Source organism: Caloenas nicobarica, chromosome 20, assembly GCF_036013445.1.
Source record: "Caloenas nicobarica isolate bCalNic1 chromosome 20, bCalNic1.hap1, whole genome shotgun sequence".
NCBI classification, from domain to species: Eukaryota; Metazoa; Chordata; class Aves; order Columbiformes; family Columbidae; genus Caloenas; species Caloenas nicobarica.
The window spans coordinates 3,986,089-4,003,834 of record NC_088264.1 but is presented as its reverse complement, the minus strand read 5'-3'; the positions used below and the strand labels follow the sequence as shown (position 1 = coordinate 4,003,834).

Sequence of the window (17,746 nt, the reverse complement as noted above, 5' to 3'; positions counted from 1 at the left end):
GGAGAGCCATGGGGAAAACTGCCTTCAGGACAAGAACAACAGCAGGCAGGAAGGAAAATTAAAAGCAACCCCATTCTCCCACCAATGCACACTGCTTTTTTTTTTTTTTTTTTTAAGTTTTGCAGCTACTAGTGAGATTTTTTCCAGTGGTAGCCCAACTCCTCTATGTTAGGGATGCATTAAAAAGAAATGGGAACGACCCACACTCAGGTCAACAGAGTTGGACCAAGGGTGTGTGGGTCGAGGAGGGACAAACCGGGAGGGCACACACAGCGGGGTGGCTCGGGCTGACATCTCCCGTGCAGCTGGGGAAAGTCAGTGCATTACCATCCGTGGGCTCAGCATGTATCCCCCTCTCCGATGCCATAGTCATCAGCCGTGTTAAAAAAAGACAAAACGGAAAACACCCACACATGCCACTGGTGTGTGCAAAGCAAGGGTTAAAATCACGCAGGAAACACAATGGGAAAAACTTGTTTTAAAGGAATTCATTTGAAACTCTGATGTGCCTACTTGGGTTACTTGCAACATATTCGGATGGTCCCATTAAACATTAATGGCTTGGTGGAGCCTCCACTCTGATGGCAGATGCATGCTGAGCTAAAACTGGAGTAATTTCAGTTCTTTTTACCGGAGTTGCATTCAATTCAGTGCACCACAAAGATCAGGATCCCTACCCCACCGCCCCAGGCATCTCCCCAAGGAAAGCTGCTCTCTTCCAGCACACTTGCGAGCATCCTCTCTCCTCTTTTGATAACTTACACAGAGGCTGAGATTTGAAAAGAACCTGATCGCCGTTCCCAGTATTTGCAGTTTAGATGGGAAGCATCCTGCCTGGTATCCCAAAGGGGTCTGTCTAGCACAGCACATAACTGAACCCCTTTTACCTGAACGTCTGCTGGACCCGCCATAGGAAGAGCTGCCCAGGTAGCTCAGCTAGAATGGAAAACTTAGCTGGGGGACAAGAAGTCCTGCAGCTTGGGGTCTTTGTGGTGCAGAGGTTTCCCAAGGGTTGGAGGAAGCACAGAAAGTGTTTCAGTTCTTCTTCAGTTCATAACACTAAGGTGGAGCTGTGGGTCCATGTTGGGGGGCAAGAGAAGGGACAGTTGGCAACGTCAGGGTGACTGATGCCTTCATCCCTGTGCATTCCTCCTCACCCTAGAGTGCCTTGTGCAAGGCTGCCAGGTAAAGGGGGTACATTAGTGGTGGTGGCCATGGTGGCCATGTGCTTTCCCACAACCCCAGCACACCCAAGCCTGTGATACTTTGTGCAAAGCAAATGTCTCCATCTTAATCACCAGGACAGGGATGAAGATGATGTCTTTGGGTACATACCTGCCTCTTACAGGAAAGAGTGAGCAAGTAAAAAGGAATCTTACCTGTAAGAAGGAACAGTGGGTGGAGAGGAGACAACAGGAGGTATGGCTGGTGCAGAGGGCTTGGCCAGGGAAGGCTTTTTCCCAGTAAGAGGTCTAGAGAGGTTCCCATCAACTGAGTGCTGATCTGAAGAAAAACCAAAGGGAGCACTTGCACCCCAACAAGGCTGATGGAACCCATAGCCATGGAGAAACTCCTGGGTAGCCCCCAAGCCCCACCATGAGCCCATATCACCAATTCTGCCTCTAAAGCCACCAACTCCCCAGAGCTGGGTGTGCTCACCGAGAGGGACGACCATCCCCTACTTGCCCCACATCTTGCCCCCTTTCCCCACAGCCCATCAACACTGACCTTTTCCCCACCTCCCACCGGGTGGGCTCTGACCCTGGGTCCCACCTCCTTGCAGGGCAGCTGGATTACACCCCGCAGTGCAGCGGCCACGGGAACTTCAGCCTGGAGTCCTGCAGCTGCGTCTGCATGGAGGGCTGGGCGGGCAGCAACTGCTCCGAGCCCCGCTGCCCCCGGGGCTGCTCCAGCCGTGGCGTCTGCCTGGAGGGCCAGTGCATCTGTGACAACGACTACGGGGGCGAGGATTGCTCCCAGCTCCGCTGCCCCGCTGGCTGCGGCTCCCACGGGCTCTGCGTGGACGGGGAATGCATCTGCGAGGAGGGTTTTGCCGGAGAGGACTGCTCCCAGCTGCGGTGTCCCCGCGACTGCTCGGGGAAAGGACAGTGCGTCAACGGCACGTGCGTCTGCCAGGAGGGCTACGCCGGGGAGGACTGCGGGTGGCTGCACTGCCCCAACGCCTGCAGCGGCCGCGGGCTCTGCCAGGACGGGCTCTGCGTCTGCGAGGACGGCTACGAAGGGCAGGACTGCTCAGCAGGTAGTGTGGGCATGTGTGGGGAGAGCCAGACCCTCATGTATGGGCAAGGGCTTTGAGGTGCCCAGAGCTCCGTAGGAGCACCATGAAGCCTGGGAGAAAGCCATAGCTGGCAGAGCACGTCACAGGGTGAAGGGGCTGGAGCACAAGTGTGATGGGAGCGGCTGAGGGAGCTGGGGGTTCAGCTGGAGAACAGGAGCTGAGGGGAGACCTTCTGATCTCTGAACTGCCTGGAAGGAGCTTGGAGCATGGAGGGTGCTGGTCTCTTCTCCCAAGTAATAAGCAATAGGATGAGAGGAAATGGCCTCAAGTTGCACCAGGGGAGGTTTAGATTGGATAGGAGGAAAAATTTCTTCCCAGAAAAGGTTGTCGGGTATTGGAACAGGCTGCCCAGGGCAGTGGTGGAGTCACCATCCCTGGTGGGGTTTAAAAAGATGTGTCCATGAGGTTGTCAGGGACATGGGTTAGTGCCAGTGTTGGGTTAATGGTTGGACTCTATGATCTTGAGGGTCTCTTTCCAACCAAAATGACTCTATGAATCCACACAGGACCTGCTCAGGCCCCGCAGTTTGACTGCCTTCCTGTTGTCCCTGTCCCCAGAGACTCCAAGGGCAAAAATTTGGGAGGCAAGCAAAAAGTCAGTGAGGTTCATCTCAACATCGGTAGTAAACCCTTGGTGCAGCAGCAGCTGCAGTGAGGTTCTCCCGAGCCTTTGCCTTGCTGTAGCAGTTAATACAATGACAGATAGCACGTTACCCCCAGCCCAAAGCCCATGCCCGTGTTCCCCAGCAGACCCACGCACACTTCCCCACGCGCACCCTGACGCTTTCCTTACCTCTGCCATTTCCATCAGTGGCTCCTCCCGAAAACCTGCGAGTGACGGGGATCAGCGAGAGCTCCATTGAGCTGACGTGGGACAGCCCCGGGGCAGCCACCGAGTACGTTGTCTCGTACCAGCCGGCGGGGCCAGGGGGCACCCAGCTCCAGCAGCGGGTGCCTGGGGACTGGAGCAGCATCACCATCGCGGAGCTGGAGCCAGGAGTTGCGTACAACATCAGCGTCTACGCGGTCATCGGCAATGTCTTGAGCATCCCTGTTACCTCCAAGGTGATGACCAGTAAGTATCCTACTGCACTTATTACTTGGATAACAAGAAGTGACGCCTAGGCTGGCTCACATTTTCCATAAATCCTTCCAGCAGCAGTGCCTTCAGAAATAAAAAAAAAAAAAAAGATAGATAGATATTTTTATCACCATATATATCCATATGGGGATATAGGAAAGGGGGAAATGTGTCCACCCACTGCAGAAAGACTCAGTCTGGATGTAAACCTGAAATGACTAAAAATCAAATATGCTTTCAGTGTTTGATTGAAGCCTCCAAAATATGGCCCAAAATATTACACTTTTTCCTAATAGAAAATATTGCAATATATCACAGAGGTCACAAGTTCTGCTCCCACCCCTGGATGGGTTCCCCATGATGAATCCCCATGATACGGGTGATAGCACAGCAAGAGGGGATGCTGCTGTGCATCAGGAAATACATGGTTCTGACCGGGACTGTGATGCACAGAGGAAAACGGGACTACCCAGCTGTAGTGGCCACCTCCAGAAAGGATCCTCAGAAACTAAAAATACAGAGGGCAGGGTGAAAACATGAACTACCCAGACACCCCTTTTGCAACCCCATCACTCAGTCTGTTTGTGCAATAATGCAGCGGGACGCTTCGGTGTCCAGCAGCCCAGGCATTTCCCCGAGGAGGGACAAAGGGACTGTGCTAACAGCTACCAAAAGTTCCCCATTTTCATTGCCCAGATAACAAACCAGGCGCAGGGAGCGGGGTGGGGACCGGCAGCACCCGCACACCCGTGCCGCTCTGCTCACCGCCCCCTGCTCCCTTCCAGACCTCGCCACGCCGCAGGGGCTGACGTTCAAGACCATCACGGAGACGACGGCGGAGGTGCAGTGGGAGCCTTTCTCCTTCCCCTTTGACGGCTGGGAGATCAGCTTCATCCCCAAGGTACCACACATGGCATCGCAGGGTACAGCTGGTCACCCTAAAAACACCGAGCGAGCAGATCCTAAATTAGCTTCCAATTAAAGCCCCTCCCCAAAAAAAGACCAACCTCTGTTTGCAATTTGTGTGCTTCACGTCAGACAACCCCAAACACTTCAACCCCCAGTTGCCAGCATGCGTTTCCCCAGTAGTCTTTGGTGCCTAGACATATACGCCCTCAAAGAAATTCCCCAATAAAAGCAAGAGACAAGCATATCAATAAATAAACCTTTCAGCCTCGCCAGCCTCTTGCTGTCACCCCCTTTATTTTTCCTTTCCGTCTCCCTTGCTGTGACCCTTCCTTCTCCTCCTCTTCCTCGCCCCTGCTCTCTGCACACTAAGCTACCCAACACAGCCTGGATCGAACCGAGGAGCTGCCGGCTGTCACACAACAACCTTCAGCATCCCCGAGTCACATGCACAGCTAATTCCTGCCACGGAGTTTTAATCGCAGTGATGAACAGGTAGAAACTGTGCCAGAAAAGATGAAAGGATGAAAATGTTGCCCTAAATATCGCATATTTTCTATGCACAGCAACAAAAATTGTACATCAAGTATTTCATCTGTATTCATAATTTCTACACCATTTAGCCATAAGTACAGCTTCAATTGTATATGGAGCCTCTTTGCAAGAGCATTCAAGCCCCAGCAGTAAAAGAAATGCTGATTAAGAGCTCAATTATGATGTTTTCACTCATATAAAAACCCTCACTGGAGTCAAAGGCAGCTCTGGGCAGCAGAGAACTGCAGAATTTAGCCCCAAAGTTTTAAATGCTATTAACTGTAAAGTATCATTATACAGCATGAAAGCAAGAGCCCAATTGCTTTAGATAACTCATTCTCTCATTTCCAAAAAGGCTGGAAGGATCTGGGTGCAATTTGGGGTACATCCACACTCAAATGGTGTCGGAAGTCAAAATTCAGGTACTGCAGGTATAAACCTGAGGATAATTTTCATTCACCATCGGGATAAAAACTGAAATTATAAGGCAACATCAGGGAAAAGCTTTTGGTACCAAAAAAACATAGCGATCTTTGAAACATTTCACTGATACTCGGGGATTAAGCTCAACAGCATCCCCTGAAGCAGACAAATGGGGATATATCCATTTTAGGGTGAGGAATTGCTGGGATAGAAACTAACTTCTCCCCACAGGGTCGTCAGTGATAGATTTTTATCAAGCCAGCCCCAAAATACAAATCATTGGTCTTCCTTTCCATTGTTAAGCTTAAAACTTAAAGCCACGGGGAAACACTGCAGGATTTAAAGGAAGATAAAAGGTGCAAAAGGATGCCTGCTCCTGGATGCAGGTTTTCGGGGTGGGGTGGGGATGTAGTTCACCAGGCTTTGAAGTTCTCGCATCCATCACTCATGTGCACAGTCCTGTGCTGTATAGGTGCAGTCGTGCTCCTGTCTGTCCGCTGCTGAAATGGGACTCTCTCAAGTCTCCATCACCAGCTTTTCTCCTAAAATAAGGCAGAGGGTGCTGTCTCCTTCACTGCGTGGAAGCAATGCTCGCTTGGGCAAACGCCACACTCCAAATAAAACCAAAAAACTAGTCCCAGAGGCTAAAACCAGCCAAATTATAACAGCAGCATCACAAATAACCTCTACAAGCAAAGCAGAGCTCGCTCTGTCTTCCCGAAAACTGGGCAAGAGGATGCTAATTTGGTTCTCAGCATCCCCACGAGGATGCTCGCACCCTCCCGCAGCGTAATCCTCTTTCTGCGGTCCCCGGGATGCTCTCGCCCCCAAAAGCCGGGTCAGGTGGGGATTGCCCATCTGCTGCATGCAATGGGAATGACGGGGGGGGGAGATGAAGCAAAGACAGATTTAGAAGAGAAAATTAGGAAAGGTAAGATGGCAATTTATGGCTAAAATGGAAGATTTCCTGTTTAATGAGAAACAGAGATGAATATGAATTGAGAGCTATGTGCAAAGATTTGTTTAGCATGTTATTAGTGAAGGCAGTGGCAAGAAAAGATCCTTTGTCCAAACACTGGCAGGAAAGGTGACATTTGCAGTTGCTTAAAGACTTCGGGTTTTTCAGAGCAAAACTGCGAAGTATAATGAGTTTAATAAAGATATTTTAAAAGGAGAGGATACCAAAATAAAGACCTTATAGTTTTATACCTCTCTGTGAACAACAGAAGACTCCTGGCACCTGAATAGCAGGGAAAAGGAGTCCAGCCCAGGCTTTGGTTTTATTATCTTTTCACTTCTGGAGAACAGGAAACACACAGATGGCAAAATACAGAAGCTGGGATGGGGGGAGATGGGGAAAAAAGGATGGGGGAGGATTTCTCAGCCCAACAACGTGCCTGGGTGAGGATGCAACTTGGGGGTGCAGAGCTGGGTGTGGAAGGATGCAACGTGGGGGGCACCTCCTCTCCGTGCATCAGTCCCCCAAAACATCTTTTTTGTTGCTGTTTTTTAACACTTATTTTGGCTTCCTGGCAGAATAACGAGGGTGGCGTGATCGCCCAGCTCCCCAGCACCGTCACCACCTTCAACCAGACAGGGCTGAAGCCGGGGGAAGAGTACACCGTCACCGTGGTGGCCCTGAAGGAACAAGCCAGGAGCCCTCCCACCTCCGACAGCGTCTCAACCCGTGAGTGTGCCCGCCCAGGGCTCGGTCTCCAAAATAAGGTCCCTGCAGCAAGAGCATCCTGGGACTGCACGGGCATGGATAAAACTAGCACCATCCAACCACCCAAGCTACAGGTGCATCGCGGCAACAGCTGCTTCATGCGGTATTTTGTCCCTCTCCCTCCCAAATTACTGTGAGCACAGAAACCACGGTGAGGTTAATGGGGTTGTGAGCGAAGTCTCAGGTCTGGTTTTGTTATACAGTTGGATAAATTCCTCCTCTCCGCTAATCTCACATTTCAGAGGCTGGATTCCCCCAAGCAGCATCGCTATAAATATATTGCCTACTTGTATATAACAGATTAAAACTCCCACCTGCTTTTGTGCCACTAAATGCCCTCTGCTCCCACCAATTCAGGCAAATCAAGCTGCAGGACAGGGAGCCAGGAGCAACAGCACGTCCCCTCCTAACCAATTTATTCGGCCAGTCACTGGTCCATCGCGTAGGCTAGAGGAAATTCAACTGGGTCTTCTCCTTGCTGAAGGAGATGTGGCGATGGGCAGAGCTCACTGGGGAGAAGATGCTCTCCGCGCCAGATCTCCTGCAGTCTGCTTGGCAGCCAGGCAGACGTCTACCTCCATCCAAGCTGTTGCAAACGGAAACAGCATTTAAATAGCTGCCAGAGGGCTATAACGAGGTGATGCTCTCACCAGGCTGCTAATTTGAGGCAACGGTGAGAGCGAAGGGAGGGTCCCTCCACCAGCAGCATCTTGCTGCAGGTCTGAGCTTCCTTGGCTCAGTCCTCTCCTCCCGCTTTGCCTCCACGCTCAGCTCGACGTGGCTTAACAGAGACATCTCCTGGTCAAGCCCAAATCTTCCTTTCCCTAGGAAGTCAGCAAAAAATAAAAAGAGAGGCTGGTATTTCGAATTCAGCGGCTGAGCTTTGCAGCGGAGCACAGTTGGAGTGGTGGGCTCTCTGCTCCATGAAGATGTCTTCATGCTGGGATCCCTGCCTTCCTCTGCAGCACCCCTGTAGCTTTGCCCCCATCATCCTCATTCTGCCTCAACACCTCGTCCTGGGATCGAACAGCAAAGCCATGGTTTCATGCTGCACAGCTAAGTAGAACTCGATGCTCCCCAGCATCATCTCGATGACCGGACGACATGAGGTAGTTGGAGATTCAGGGTTTGGATAAGCATTAAGTGGTCCTGGCTAAGTTGGGCCCTGCTTTGCAGCCGTTTTCCTTTCTCCAATGGTGTTTGGTCCTCAGACCTCACCCCACATCTACTCTAACCCTCCTTGGTCCTTCCCATCCCTTCCCACACACATCTCCCCCAGGCCATCCCACCCTGGGGTGCAGCCTTCAGCACACTCTTATTGTATAGTGCCATTTTCTAATATATACAGTATATTAGATGTGTTTGCATGCAGTATAGCCTGAATTACAGGATGAGCATGGGTTTTTCCCCACCTTGTGACCATGGAAGTGATAAAAGGGGCTGCCCAGCAGGCTCCGTGCACCAACGCTGCCATGGCACAGTATCTGTCTGTCTGTCCATCCATGCAGCACTTAGGTCCTTTTGGACTCAGAGCATTCATCACCTGCTCTTGAGCCCATGATTTCCAGAGGCTGAGTGCTGGGGGATGCAGAGGAGGGAAGAGCCCAACTTTCTGCAAAAGAAAGCAGAAATAACCAAAACAGTCTCCCAGTAGATCCCCTGTATGAATTTAGCTAAAACCTCTTAATCTAAGAGGGTTTAGGGGACACCCACCATAGCCCCAGTCCTAGCTGGTTATGAAGACTTGCCAGAGCAGTTGCATGTTCTCCTCTCTCCTCAGTGCAAAGACATCAACAGCTTTATGAGCTGATCCCTCAGCTGAACAAGAAACCAGGAGCTGGCACTGATGCAGGAACATTTCTAGACACGTTCCTCAGTTCTGGATGCTTAGATCAGTCCTTGGCCCCACATTATTCATCACATTGTCAACGTCTTTCAAAAGACACAGTATTGTTGCTGATAAATTTTGTCAGTGACGAAAATGCTCAGAAAAGGGAAAATTGAGTGGAAGGAGATCATCAATAAAAGCAGTTTGAATGGCTCAAAGAGCTGGACACAGAGGAGAACTGTACGTTTTTCAATGCATCGCGAAGTATGAGCAGCTATCTAGGAGCAAAGAAAATGGACCACAGTTAGACATAGGAGGTTTTATCCTGTGAGATATCACCTGAAAAAGCCAGGGATAAATTAGGGCCGATAATCAGCTGGACAGAAGGGCATGAGTTGCATTATAGCTGTAATGGGCATCAATTGGAGAGCTGCTGGGTCCTGCTCTTGTCACAGAATCATAGAATCACTCCGGTTAGAAGAGACCCTCATGATCATCGAGTCCAACCATAACCTAACTCTAGCACTAAACCATGTCCCTAAGAACCTCATCTATACACCTTTTAAATTGTCTCCACAGCTCAGGAGAGACATCAGTGGAGAGGGTTCAGGAAAGAGCCAGGAGATGGGGACAAGGGACTGGGCACCCCCCAGGACCAAAACCTTGGGGTGGGGGGTCATGTCTCTCACCCACACAACCTCTCTGCCTCATCCCCAACTGCTAATTCAGGCCACTCGGGTTGAAGCATCCCTGAAGCGTGGTGTCCCCAAAGCCACCACCCTTCCCCATCCGACCCCCCCAAAATAACAGGCGCCCGTTTCCCCCCTTCCTCCGCAGTCATCGACGGCCCGACGCAGATCCTGGTGCGGGACGTCTCCGACACGGTGGCCTTCGTGGAGTGGACGCCGCCGCGCGCCAAGGTGGACGCCATCCTGCTGAAGTACGGGCTGGCGGACGGGGAGGGGGGGAGGACCACGTTCCGCCTGCAGCCCCCCCTCAGCCAGTACTCCCTGCAGGCCCTGCGCCCCGGCGCCCGCTACCACCTCGCCGTCAGCGCCATCCGGGGTGCCAACGAGAGCCGGCCGGCCCTGGCCCAGTTCACCACAGGTAGCTAGCTGGCTTTGCTGGGAGGACCGGCATCAATTTTTAAGGCTCCGGCAAGCACGGGCAGATGGCTTGCTGCAAATGGCAGATGGGCTGTCCCGCGACAAACACGGGTTTTGTGTATCTGGAGCTGAATTGAGGTTTGTGTGTCTGGGATTTAGCGGTACCTGGTTTTTCCCTTGGCACGCGTGAGCTGGGGTTTAATCCGGTGTACTGGGTGGAAGTGGCGCAATGAAAACTTGATGATTAAGATGCAGGTCTGAATGAAGGTGCCTGAATGCAGATGTCTCGCATCCCATCACCATCCTGGTGCAGAACAAGGCAGAGAAAATTACTCAGCTCAACCTGAAACACGTACCCTAAAGCCACCTTCTGGCCCCCCTCCTCTAGTGCCAACGCAGAATCATAGAATCACAGAATAGTTTGGGTTGGAAGGGACCTCCAAAGCTCATCAGTGCCCCCCCTGCCCTGAGCAGGGACATCTGCACCAGCTCAGGTTGCTCAGAGCCCCGTCCAGCCTGGCCTGGGATGTCTCCAGGGATGGTTCATCCACCACCTCTCTGGGCAACCTGGGACAGGCTCTCACCACCTTCAGTGTAAAAAATTTCTTCCTCATGTCTAACCTGAATCTCCCCTCCTTTAGCTTAAAACCATCACCCCTTGTCCAAAGATTTGACTGTCTCGGTTACACTTCTGTTTAGTCCCTAAACCTCCAGTGCAATGGGCCTCCACATGCCCCGTCCCCCACAGGGATGCTCACATGGTCCTCAGGGTACCCCAGGTGACCCCAGATGCCAGTGACCAGGCAGATGAATCAAAAACCCGCATTTAGATGATAGTGCCCAAGTAAACCCCACCTTGACCAAGCCTTGCTGCAGCATCAAGGCTGAACCTGCTGCTGCCTGGGTGGGACACACATCCTCACCACCTTCAACGCCCATTCAGACCCACAGCTTAGCTTGAGCCCATGGCTAAAACTTTAAAACCCAGCAGTTTACACCCTTAAAAGCACTTGTAGATCAACATGCAATTCTCAAAAGCAGTTTACACCCTTAAAAGCACTTGTAGATCAACGCACAATTCTCAAAAGCACCAAAACGACAAGCACGGGTCTGAATTCAAGGAGATGCTCGCTCCTGTTCAGCATCGAGAACCGAGGCAGATGTGTTGCCTGAGGAATCAGCAGCCAAGCAGCTGAGAGCAGCTCAGTCAGAAATGTGGTTATCTTATTTTATATCTTCTCTGGATACTCTAACCGGTCGGTAAAACTTCAATTAATGTTAAGCCTGCAGATAGCTAACAGGTTTAATTTACCGTGCCATAACAGAGGAGGTAGAGCGCATATTTCAGTGCTGGTTTATGGTATATAAATTACTTGTCATGTACATTACTGGTGGATACTAGACTACTATTACAACTGCAGTGTGTGAATTGCCTGTGTATATATCTCTATAGATATATATTTCGTAAGAGATGTTCACACCGACTGATTTGCTGTGTTGGCCTTACTTGCTTTATTTCTAAAAGATGACATAAAATATTCCCCCCCCACTAAACTCGGATCCATCAAGGAGCAGTAATTACCCCCCGTCTGCTGGCACCCAGACCCTGCCCAGCACCAACCTGCCGCGCACCGGAGAGCTTTATCGTGCAAATCAGAGCAGATTCGGCGCACAGCCTCAGCAGCACTAATAAACAAACCCTTTAGGCAACGTCTGAGCATGAATGTGCCTGTAAAGATGCTTGAGATTCTCCTAAGAGAAGTTCAGGGCAATGCACGACTCCTACAGAGAGCTTTTTCTCTTATGCATGCTGCCTCAGTTTCCCTTACTCGAATACAGGGGGAAAACACTTTTCTTTTTCAAATAACATGCAATCAGCTCCCGAAGATACTTACTGAGGGATGCTGTGAATGCCCCAGCGCTTGCATCGGTTTCATGGGTGGCATCTCTGGGTCTGTGCCGAGCGGGAGTTGACAGCAGATGTCCCTGCCACAGGGACACGACCTGGGGGAAGAGGGACCACAGATGGGACCCCACGGACATCACACCTGGCCTCTCTCCCTTGTGTCACGCAGAAATCGATGCCCCCAAGAACCTGCGGGTGGGCTCGCGGACGCCCGCCAGCCTCGAGCTGGCCTGGGACAACAGCGAGGCCGAGGCGCACAGCTACAGGGTGGTCTACAGCACCCTGGCCGGGGAGCACTACCACGAAGTCCTGGTGCCACGGGACACCGGTCCCACAACCCGGGCCACCCTCGCAGGTACGCATGTACCCACACGGCCTTCCTCCCCCTCCTCGTCCTCCCCCTCGCAAGCAATGGAGAGCGCAAATCAGCACTGATGCTCGGCTGCCCTCATGCTGGCACGCATTTGAGGCTGTTTTGGGGTTTACTAGTTACCAGAGAGAAGGTTTTGCTTGGGGTGAAAGCTCATTGTTCCCTCTGTGGGTCTGGATCTGGGTGTTGCTTTTCCACGAGCTGCGTGATGCACCTTTGAGCGATGCACCTCTGGCAAGGGTCTGTATGGGTCCCAAATAGAGCTGGCAAGAAGCAAAGTGAGAAATAAGGAGAGGAAGGCTTTTTAAGCTGATCTAGAAGAAAATATTATTTCCTCCTTCTCTATTTTCCTTGCTGGAAAAGAGCCGCAGGCACTGATGCCCTGTAGGCAGTGATGGAGCTCCAGGCTGCCTGAGTTCGTTGCTTTTTACCAATTTGGCACAAAGCAGACCCGAATCCTGAAATGCTATTTTTGAGCAAGTCCCTCACGCGGTATGTTATTCAGGCCAGCACAGGGGGTGCCACTGGGGGCTGCAAACACCACTCACGTCCCCCTGCCAGGAAAGTCCAAAATGCCCTTTGCAGCATCACCACAAAGCGCCATGTGAAATCTGCTTTCCTTTGGGTTTTTTTGGTTTTGGTTTTGGTTTGGTTTGGGTTTTTGTTTTGGTTTTTTTGTTGGTTTTTTTTCAACTACAACTACTTGCCTGCCAGATTGGTGGCTCCGGTGGCATTTTTTTGAGCAAAGACAAGACTCACACATTTACAAAAAAGACCACTCACTCAGCTTGAAGCCCTTCAGTATGGCAGGACACCGTTTTTTTCCACGTTGATTCTCTTTGCCCTCCTGGGACCACCCCAGCTTGAAGAGGGCTCAGGCACCTCTGCTGTATGGATCTATAGGAATAAGTTCAGTGGGAAAGTCAGATGTGAAGTTATAGGTACAGCAACACTGAGCCCCAAGAAAGGCTGGAGGGCAGGAAAGCAGTTAGAGTAGTTAGCCTGAAAAAGCCTCTGCCTGGCAGCACCAGGGCTGCCTGGCTGCTGCCAGACTCAGGCAGGGCTACAAGAAACTCCCCCAGAGCAAGCTCCAGAGATACAGAGGCTCAAGTCAACAGCAGTGAGCTATTTTCATATATTGGCTCCACCATCACTTCAGTGCATTGCTTCTAGCTCCCGGGGTACTATGTAATAAACAAATTAAAAACAACAATAGCAACACCACCACCACTAATTATAGCAGAAAATAACTCAAAAAACATCCTGCTGGCAAAAGCCAGGATAGCCATAGTGTGGATGGCACATGAGCCTCTCCCATAGCTCCATCATGCACATGGTCTTCCAAGGTCTTGTTGCAAATGGTGCAGAACCCATTGGGATGGGTTTCCAGCCACCCAGGACCTGCTGGGATGCAAGGTGTAAATGCAACTGGTGATTTCTTCAGCTACCTTCATCTGCCTATAGGAAAAGCAGCGAGGAGCAGCGCTGAGCTGAGCTTATCGAAGATTTAGTCTTCCAAACACAGCAAGCCTTGCCCTGCCCCATATGTCTCGCTTTAAAAATCAGCATTTGTACAGAAAGATCTGTAATTTTGCTCTACCCAAAAGAGCTGGGAGAGAAAAGGCACCATTTTATATGCTCCTGCTCATTTCTCCCTTCTCCTCCCCCTTTCTCCAAAGCTCTTCTCCACCTTCCCAGGATACTTTTGACACGTATTGGGCAGGGGTGAAGGCGGTCCATCTCCCCCAGGGACCGAGACTGCACTGTAGCAAGAGGCAAGGAGCAGGGGATGGGGCTTTCCCTCCCTCCTGGCCCCTTGGGGGCAGTTTTGGTGGCTTCAGGGGGTGCTGCCCCAGGGCCAGGCAGGGTGAGGCTCGGCTGGAGGGTTTGTGGCTTTACCTAAGCCCATGGGAAAGATCATGAAGGACAGGGAGGATGGGAATAAAGCCATCAGCAGCCAAAGAGAAGTGGCAGGCAGAGGGAGGAGATGTCTCACAGAGATAAAACAGCGGTCAGCAGCACGGGAAAGGGGCTGGACAAGCCTGATTCCCATGGCCCTTGAGAGAGGCACCGCAGGATACGTCCACCCCACGGAGCGGCTCTTGATTTGGCTCCCAGAAAGACTGCGCCTTTCCTAATTAATGTGCATTTCATTTACGCCGCATAATTTATTTCTCTTCGGGACACCAGCGCTGTGACAATATTTGATGTTGAATCACTTTGGAAGCAAATATAGCTGCTTTATCGTTCCCATCTCAGCTCTCACACACATAGTTTCTGTCTTGATGCCAGCAATTACAGCAGACCTCATCAACAACTTTTAAAAATTGCTTATTTCTGAGCTAGGATAATCCAAATTCCCTGTCCAAAGGCATCCACAGGGCTTTTAAAAAAGGCTCAGCTCCTGTTCAATGCATGGAGGAACTGCTGAGCTGGGGGAGGGCTGCTCACCCCAGGGATGCTCAGAAGGGTCCCCCCGTCCCCAGCCTTGGGAGGTAGGGGGGTCACGCCCCAAGGCCACCCAGCCAGGTGCTGCTCTCACATCTGTTCATATCCTCGCACCCCCCACCCCATAGATCTGGTGCCGGGGACAGAGTACGGCATTGGGATTTCGGCCGTGATGGACAGCCAGCAGAGCGTGCCAGCAACCATGAATGCCAGGACCGGTGAGTTTGGCCCCGTTGCATGCTCCAAGCACGGCTGGCTCCTATGGCTCAGACATCCCCATGGGACAGTCCATGCATGGGGACAAAGGTCTGCACCAATCCTCTCCCACAGAGCTTGACAGCCCCCGGGACCTCCTGGTGACAGCCTCCACGGAGACATCCATCTCGCTGACCTGGACCAGAGCAGCAGGTCCCATTGACCACTACCGCATTACCTTCACCCCCGCCTCGGGGATGGCGTCTGAAGTGACGGTGCCCCGGGACAAGTCGCAGTTCACCCTCTCAGAGCTGGAGCCCGGGACAGAATACACCATTTCCATCATCGCCGAGAGGGGACGCCAGCAGAGCCTGGAGGCCACCGTGGATGCCTTCACAGGTAGAAAAAGACCAGTTGGGATGGGGCCAAGGGCACAGACCACCACCCCACATCAGCACCTCCACCAGTCCACTGCATCTCCAGCGCCAAAACTCTTGAGGCAGTGATGGGGATGAGAGGTGGGGGCAATCCATCCATGTGGGAGGAAGTCAGTGGACCTCAGGAGGAGGATGGCCCTACCAGCAAGGGGATCACATCCCTCTGGCCAGCACTCTGAGCACACCTGTTTGCCTGGAAGCTCTCATAAGGAAGAGGCAGGGTTAGGGGAACGGCCAGCACATTCTGTCCCCTGTGGCCAGGGTGCTCTGTGGGTCCATAAGAAGCAAAAAACAAGCCTTGGGGGACCTCACAAGCACCTCTGGGTGGAAAGCCTGCAGTTGAGAAGCCAAGACAGCACGTACCATCTGCAGTGGGACAGCCCCACCATGCACCATACGGGTCTGGGATGGAGGGTGTTTGCAGGCAGAGCTGAGAAAAGCACCATTTTTCTCCTCCCATTTCTGCCTCTCAATCCCAACACAGTTTGAGATCAATGGAGAGTCCAGAGCTGGAAGTTTGCCACTTCTGTTGGCTACTTCCCATACAAGCGCTGGGAACAACATAGAGGCTGGGATCTGCAGATGGTCAGGGTTACATCTCCCTTCTCCACCTTGCAGGGGTCCGGCCCATCACGCAGCTCCACTTCTCCCAGCTGACGTCCTCCAGCGTGAACGTCACGTGGAGCGATCCATCCCCACCAGCAGACCGCCTCGTCCTCACCTACAGCCCCCGGGATGAGGAGGAGGAACAGCAGCTCACGCTCGACGGCACCCGCAGGCACGCCAGCCTGACAGGCTTGCAGCCGTCCACCGAGTACCTGGTGTCACTGGTGGCCACGCATGGTGCCATCAGCTCCGAGCCTGTCGTGGGCTCCATCACGACAGGTACCATGGGACCCCCCCGCCGGGCACAGAACCCCGCCGGGAGGGCGGGCAGGGGGACGGGGAGCGGACCTGCCTCCCACAGCTTTGCTTTCTGCTCCATCTCACCAGGGATCGACGCACCGAAGGACCTCAGGGTGGGCAATGTCACCCAGGAGTCCATGATGGTCTACTGGAGCCCTCCCATCGCTGCCTTTGACCACTATAGAATATCCTACCGTGCCGCTGAAGGTAATGGGTCAGACTACACTCACTCATGCCCTGAGCTCGCAGCTGCCACCCCTCCCTCCATCCGCTGTCGTGAGCAAGCCACCAGATCATCCTCACCCCAGGCAGCATCCCAGCACCCTGGGAGAAGCCACCAATAGCTGGGCTGGATAAGAGGCTGCGGTGACAGAAGATGAGGTGTCTAGGATGAGGATGGGCAGGGACCACACTGGCCAAGGGCCAGCTGGGCACAGAAGGACGCAGGGAGTGACCCTGTGAGCATGCCCTCCCCAGGGATGGTTAACTCCGGGCCTGACCGCGAAATCCCACACCACCCACCTGCCCCCCCAGCTCACCTCTCTTAGCCCCAGTTCCACCTGTGATGCTGAAATGGTCAAGACCTGGGTACCCAGGTCTGCACCTGCAGGCACAAAACCCAGTTACCCCCAGTATCATAGAATCAGAGAATCATTTTGGTTGGAGGAGACTCTCAGGGCCATCGAGTCCAGCCATTAACCAAATACTGGCACTAAACCATGTCTCTAAGAACCTCATAGACACATTTTCTAAACCCCTCCAGGGATGGTGACTCCACCACTGCCCTCGGTAGCCTCTTCCAATGCCCAACAACCCTTTCCAAGAAGACATTTTTTCCAATATCCAATCTAAACCTCCCCTGGCACAACTTGAGGCAATTTCCTCTTGTCCTGTCGCTTGTTACTTGGGAGAAGAGACCAGCACCCTTCACGCTCCAAGCTCCTTTCAGGCAGGTCAGAGATCAGAAGGTCTCCCCTCAGCTCCTGTTCTCCAGCTGAACCCCCAGCTCCCTCAGCCGCTCCCATCACCCTTGTGCTCCAGCCCCTCACCAGCTCCGTTCCCTTCTCTCAACTCGCTCCAGCACCTCAAGGCCTTTCTTGGTGTGAGGGGCCCAAAACTGAACCCAGGATTTGAGGTGCAGCCTCACAAGCGCCCAGTACAGGAGGAACCCAAACAGGACTAGTGGCATGGTCCTCCCCTCCCATGTACCTCCTGCACCCCAGGGACAGGACCAGCCATGACACCAAAGCTCTTGGCTCTGTCCCCACAGGGAAGACAGAGAGCACCACCATCGCCAGCGATGCCACCGAGTACATCCTCCACCACCTGCAGCCTGCCACCAAGTACGAGATCGAGGTGAAGAGCGTGCGGGGCCGTGAGGAGAGCGAGATGGCCTCCATCACTGTGTACACAGGTGGGAAGGAGCTCCTAGTGGGCAGGTAGCCATCAAATGTTGCCAGCCCCTTCCTGCAACAGCAATGAGGCAGCTGAAAGCTGTACCTCATGCCAGCCTGATGCAAGCTCAAGATCATGAGCAAGGCTCATGAGAGCCCAGTGTGTATTTTTGAAAGATGTCTAAGC

The 17,746-nt window shown here is 52.5% G+C and overlaps 1 protein-coding gene across 2 annotated transcripts in view; it reads left to right on the top strand.

Moving 5' to 3' along the window:
- The window catches only part of TNR (tenascin R), a 30,137-nt gene that overhangs the window by 1,384 nt on the left and 11,007 nt on the right, over positions 1 to 17,746 (top strand). For both annotated transcript variants that reach the window (XM_065648917.1, XM_065648916.1), the window contains exons 2-12: positions 1,784 to 2,260; positions 3,111 to 3,374; positions 4,166 to 4,281; positions 6,780 to 6,930; positions 9,635 to 9,904; positions 11,979 to 12,164; positions 14,756 to 14,845; positions 14,958 to 15,221; positions 15,878 to 16,144; positions 16,253 to 16,372; positions 17,436 to 17,579. In XM_065648917.1, coding sequence (XP_065504989.1) covers positions 1,784 to 2,260; positions 3,111 to 3,374; positions 4,166 to 4,281; positions 6,780 to 6,930; positions 9,635 to 9,904; positions 11,979 to 12,164; positions 14,756 to 14,845; positions 14,958 to 15,221; positions 15,878 to 16,144; positions 16,253 to 16,372; positions 17,436 to 17,579 — 2,349 coding nt within the window. The remainder of the gene's footprint in view (positions 1 to 1,783; positions 2,261 to 3,110; positions 3,375 to 4,165; positions 4,282 to 6,779; positions 6,931 to 9,634; positions 9,905 to 11,978; positions 12,165 to 14,755; positions 14,846 to 14,957; positions 15,222 to 15,877; positions 16,145 to 16,252; positions 16,373 to 17,435; positions 17,580 to 17,746) is intronic.